The sequence below is a fragment of the Morone saxatilis genome, unplaced genomic scaffold (genome assembly GCF_004916995.1).
Source record: "Morone saxatilis isolate NCDOM2014 unplaced genomic scaffold, NCSU_SB_2.0 Contig9, whole genome shotgun sequence".
NCBI lineage: Eukaryota > Metazoa > Chordata > Actinopteri > Moronidae > Morone > Morone saxatilis.
In genome coordinates this window covers 22,205,903-22,212,002 of record NW_023340268.1, presented here as the reverse complement: position 1 = coordinate 22,212,002, position 6,100 = coordinate 22,205,903, and the positions used below count along the sequence as shown (strand labels likewise).

The 6,100-nt window shown below is 41.7% G+C and overlaps 1 protein-coding gene across 1 annotated transcript in view; it reads right to left on the bottom strand.

Annotated features, from left to right (window-relative positions):
- LOC118342459 (thrombospondin type-1 domain-containing protein 7A-like) overlaps nt 1–6,100 on the bottom strand; it is a 153,783-nt gene that overhangs the window by 22,084 nt on the left and 125,599 nt on the right. The window contains 2 exon segments of the mRNA XM_035681013.1: nt 5,256–5,373; nt 5,462–5,577. Of these exon segments, the coding sequence (XP_035536906.1) occupies nt 5,256–5,373; nt 5,462–5,577 (234 nt within the window).

Here is a 6,100-nt window from a genome sequence, read left to right as displayed (position 1 = left end):
CCATTAGTTGAGTTTGGCCGCCATAGCAGGAAACATTGGCTGGTCACACATATTCTCATATTACAGCTTTGCAGCATTATATTAATTCAATTCAATTCATCAATTTTATTTGTATAGCCGCCAATTCATAACAGAAGTTATCTCAGGACACTTTCAAATAGAGCAGGTCTAGACCGAACTCCTTATAACATTTACAGAGACCCAACAGTACCACCATGACAAGCACCTTGTGACGGGGGCAAGGAAAAACTGCCTTTTAACCGGCAGAAACCGTCGGACAGACCCTTCGGCTCTAGGTGGGTGGTCATCTGCCTTGACCAGTATTTAGCCCCCTTTCCCAAAAAGTATGTATGACATGGATGCCTAAGGTCTTGTAAGAGAACCGTTGTGAGCGCCTGGGAGAGATTATGATTGTAGCCGATGACAGTTTTTTGGAGCCAGCAGCAGTGACTTACTGCGATTTGAGTGCTGCTCAACTGGCTGCGCTTGGTTTTTAACTCATCCATGGCAGGGAACCATAGCAACTTGCACACATGTTCTTGTATTACCAAGAACACAAAAAAATTCCTACAAGGATTTTTCAGAACTGGATTCATATCTGATCAAGCACTGCCTAGTTGACAGTTTGATCTGAGTTTGGTGTGTTGAGCTGGAACAGACTCACTGAAATGACCTGACAATCATAAGGTAGACAGCCCCTAAAGCATACCCTGCTTTATCATGCTATTTGTACTCCTAAATGGGACCGATCATTTACTAAATGAACATCATCGCTGATGGGAAGAAGACTGAAAACTAGAGATTGAGCCCTGATTGAGATCATTTGGAGAGCCGGCTCTTTTGGGCTGCCAAGCGGCTCTTCATTTTACCACTGATTCTGATTCTGATATACCTTTTATAATAGCCAATTATATTTAGCTGTTTTGACTTATGATTTGTATGGTGTACACATATATCACTTAATTATTAGTTATAGTTAGTTAATTATAAGTATTCAAAAGTACAATATTACATTTCTAATATCAATAAATTGGCTGTAGCCAAATGTTTTCAATTCCATTTACAGACCCTTGTAACTCTCTGAAACCAACCCAATGAATGCACTAACTTGCTTGTAGAACCACTCTGGCTACACAAAGCAAGATAGAACACTACAAAACCTAAGCATAGATCCCATTAATGCATGTTACTAAACTTCACTTCTTCTTCGCGGAGTTCTTGTGGCTTTCTCGTCTCGCAGGTTCATCATGAACCTGCGTGGAGCCTCCTGCCATGGTCCTGCTTGACTATCATTGCTAATATCACTGATATTTTGTTGTTATTATTATAAGTATTATTATATTATATACTACAGTTACTCATTATATTGTCCATCGTCCCCCAAATCGTGTGGCTGTTGTCAATCATCATCATCATCATCATATCATCATCATCATCATCATCATCACCAGTCATTTCTATTAGTGTAGTTCAGTCAGACAACTCACATTGAAATGTTTATTACAGCATATTTAGAATTTTGCATCTGGCTCCGCACCTCATCACTCCCCCGCAGATATGTTCACATAGAGATACTTGGGAGTTGGATGAGCAAATACCTTAACCCCCCCAGTCCGGAGCCTACAGGTGGATGCTGGGGTGGTGGTGGGGCTTACAGCGCAGCAGCAAGCAATAGCTTACACACCAGAGAGTGAGAAAAGCTGCGGAAAATTGTGCCAAGACTTTCAATATAGATCCGTCGCGCCAGATTGGAAGGCGGTGCCTTGGTTAGTGATTATGGAAGTGAGACATTTAATGTGTGTATAAACCAGTTTCTGGCAGCTCGAGTTGACTGCCTGAACTAATTCAAAAAGACAAAGTTAAAAAAGTCAGAAGTTACCTTCAGGACCAGAATGTGTATGAATGAGTTAGTTTCTGTTCAATGGACTTTGCCATCACTGAGTGAATGTGTGTGAAAGGGTGAATGTGGCACGTAGTGTAAAATTTCACATTACACACTGCCATTTTATCCAAATGTTGACCTAAAGTTATTTTCAACTGCAGCTCAATATAAGTGAGGTGAACACATTAATAACAGACTGTGAAGTAATTCTAGGCTCCAGATTCCTAATCAAGGTTCACCAGCATCATGTCTGGGTGCTGCTTTGTTCACTGGTTGCTTTGCAGAAGATGCTAGAAACCGAAACAGTCATCACCCTCCATTACAATCTTGCGCTCCAGTGGTCTCCCTGTAGGGGGCCATGCCAGTGTTTGGGGTTGAGCGGCGGGTGGCAGCAAGGACTGCTGGGCAAAAGAAGGCCTGGGCCAGCTGTCACTATCAGTGTTTGGCTGGAGAACACACAATGCTGCAATTATCTATGCACACAGGTTGGACACATCGGGGAAAATAGCTGTGTTTTTTTACACCGCCTGATTGATAACAGCACCTTGCTGCTTCCAGGTATGTTCATTTGCTTGAAATAACAAATCCAGCTCATTGCTATTCCTGGCTCATTAACAGAAATTAGCTCCTCCAGGGAAGCATGTCCTCACAGCCAACCTGGAGATAAAAAAGAAACACAGGAAGGAAAGTGAGGAGGCCCTCTCTTCCTGTGGCCTACCTGCTGTTCCTCCATACAAGGAAAGAAATCCTTCTTGCCTGGGGACAGATTAAGGCTACCACAATAGCTAAAGCCTGTATTGGTTTCATATCTACTATTTGCTCTTGTTGCCTCTGGCTGAAGCTCTTCTCAAGGACTTGTGGAGAGCAGAGTGCTCCCTGAGCCCCAGAGCACACACTCGTAATGGACCACCAATCAATGACCTGATCCTATGGAATTACATGCGAGGACATTGTTATCCCTCTCTCAGTTGGTTTAGGGCTATAACACCATTGTTTCTCACATCATAAAGCGTTTCTGGTTTCCACCATTACCGTATGAGAGGCTGAATTTAGATCACCCACAGCAATGGTCAGGGGTTAGGGGTAGAGTTAGCATGGATCTTGAGAAGTTAACCTTGTTTCTCAAGTAATCTGTATCAGATCACATTAAACAATTTACTGTCGTACGTGAAAAATGTACTGCTTCCTGTGTTTTTATGGATACAGCTAAGGAAGGCTAGGAAGCTAAAAAGACCAAAGGATTTAGAGATTTAAGAGATCTCCAAGACTGAAGCCAGTTAAATGAGTAGGACAAAACAAAAATTAACTATCCTTAGCAGGGTTTATTTTTAGATTTATGAGTATTAGTAAATCATGGCTATGCTAATACTGTATTGTTTCTAAGGCAAACATTGACTCTTGAACCTCACGGACTGGCATGGTGCAATAGACTACTGTAGAAACATGGCAGTTCAGCAGGAGGACCCTCTCCCTCTATAGATAAAAAAACAGTTCATTCTAAGCTAACAGAAACACAATGATTCCTATATTCAGGTGATTATACACTAATGAAAACATAGCTATGAATTTTATATTCCATTTCTTACAATAGGTCATCCTAAATGTTACACACTGGACCTTTAAGAAAACCATAGAAATAAAATCTAACTATCTGTGCCATAGTGAATTGCATAGCATCATATTCTTTTGCATCATATCATATCGCATTGAATGGCATTGTGTTGAATCTAATTGCGTTGAATCACGTTGCATTGTGATGGGGTGAATCTTATCGCATTGGTAGGTGCTTCACATGTATCTTTAATCTATCAGATCGCGGGCAATGCATGGATATCACTAAAAGCGACTATTCTATGGTAAGTCAGCAAGCTCCATCTGCTGAGGAAGATCATGTGATATGATTGACTGCTCCAGAACAACTGTTAAATGGACCTTGTGGTGATATTGATTTCTCAACTAAGGTATTTCATTTCTGAAACCCAAACAGCAGCCAGCAGCTTGATCCTACTCATTGATTAAAGATTACTGTTACTGCAGTATGGGAACATGTTAAAGGGGGAATGATTTTACATGTAAAGACCAGTTTACTAATTATAGGGAATACTACTCAGACTGTAAAAAAAAAAAATGCAGTGTCCTGTGTGGCAAGTCTAAGAAAATAATCGTCATAATGTCATTAGGGTTTTTGTAGTTCAAGTGTGGAGTTGAATATAATATGTAATATCCATGAAATATGTCACTTAGTTTAATCAGTGATCGATAAGGGGTCCCTTGAGGAAAAAGGTTTGAAACCACTGCTGTAATGTAATGGGTTCCCACAAAACACAAGAGATGTAAGCATGAAGTCTTATAAAATGGCAAGTAACTTAAATTAATTTATCCAATAGTTTGGAGTAATGTCGCCCCGGAATCATGGACCTGCACCAGAGAAAACCAGTAGAGCTGACTGCTATGCTACACTGTGAGGGTGAGCATTAGCCAAGATTGTGCTATAACAGGACTTCATCAAGATAAATAAATAGGATCTTTATAAAGATAATAAAGACAAATAAGACGGAATGGGCTGCAACAAAGTGGAGGAAGCTGATATCTTGATGGTAGTTTGGAATTGTCTAGGTTTACACAGAATCAAATCACCCTGTGGTTGCTCATATTCAGTCTCTGATTTGTTCATATTTAACAGGGGGGTGGCCCAATGAGAGGGTTAGGATTATGTAACCCAGACGGGTCTTGCGCTGTATTTTCAGCAGCACAGACGCTACTGATCGATCATAGAAATATTATCGGAATACTAAAGGCAGCATTGTGTCTCTATGATCCACTCACTCTTCCACAACTCCATGTTGCTACTTGTGACTTTGATCTTGAAGATGAAACTACTCTATATAGTATACAGGCTTGAGAACTAAGTATTAATAGTGCATAGATTAAAGAATATCATAGATGCCAGACGAAGCTGACAGAAGGTAGGGACTGAGAGAAATTACAACTCTGTGTGCTACTTCAGAACCAAGGACAGCGCCATGGATTTATCAATACACAGCACAGTTACACAGATATTTCAGAGCCATGGTCGAGAGAATAGATTCTAACATGCACACACTTCAGTCACATGAAGGATCAATAAGTCAGGCACACTAGACATATTGAACTAAACAACCCCTCTGCCCCTGCACTCTCTGCTACTAGTGGATAGAGAAGGGGGTGGCAGCCCTCTTTATCCCCCCTAAAATCTCCTACTGCTCATATTGTATTCTTACAATGAACTCACATCTTCAGGGGGATGCAGCAGTTAGACCTCAGCCTCAACATGACCAAGAACGGGGTTCTTTGGCATGAAAACCCTGCAATAGATAGAACTACACACACATACCTGACAGTCCACAGGTGTGGGTGCAATCCGACCATGGGGACCAATCAGACAGCTGGCAGTTGACGGGACATTCCACGACACAGGAAGCATTCATCTGCCACTTCCTCTCCAGGCCCAGCTGCAAGAGGAAACAGGGTTTTGTTTACCTGGTCTTTCTCAGAAAAAATAATAACAGTGGCTTTAATAGAAATGGCTACACAACCCACCTCTTTGCAGAATCTCAGGTCAACAGATTTGCCGTCGCTACGTACACAGTCCAGCATGCGGGTTTTGATGCCATTTCCACACACCGCTCTGTCACTGAGCTGACAGGTACTCCAGTCTGCAGGGAGACGTCTCATCAGCAAGAACAACTCATACAGCCACCAACAAAAAAAGAGCTGCAGCTTTTACAGTCACTAGAAGCATGTGTATAGCTGTATTCAAAAGTTACTGTGTGGTACTTGTGTTGTGAAGTTAGCTAAGCTACACTACCTAAGCTAGCTGCTCAGCGCAGAGCTAACCCACCAACTCTCTGAGAGTCTGCTGGAGCTTTTCCAGTCATTAGAAATACATTTATTCCTGTTTGTAAAAGTTTCTGTACTACCTGTGTTGTAACGTTAGCTAAGCTAGCGGCTCAGAGAGGCTAACTCTCCGGTGTCTGTGGTGGAGTGTCAGGCTACTGCTACAGGCCCTGGAGTGGAGACATTGGTTTGATAGAAGCAGAGGTTGGTTGGTAACAAAAGCTGCCACCACATACATCACCTACCTCCAGATCAACCATTAGCAAAACTCAATTTTAATAGCTGGATTTAACCAAGGTAGCGGCCACTATGCATTATTAAGAATAAGGAACATCTTAACTT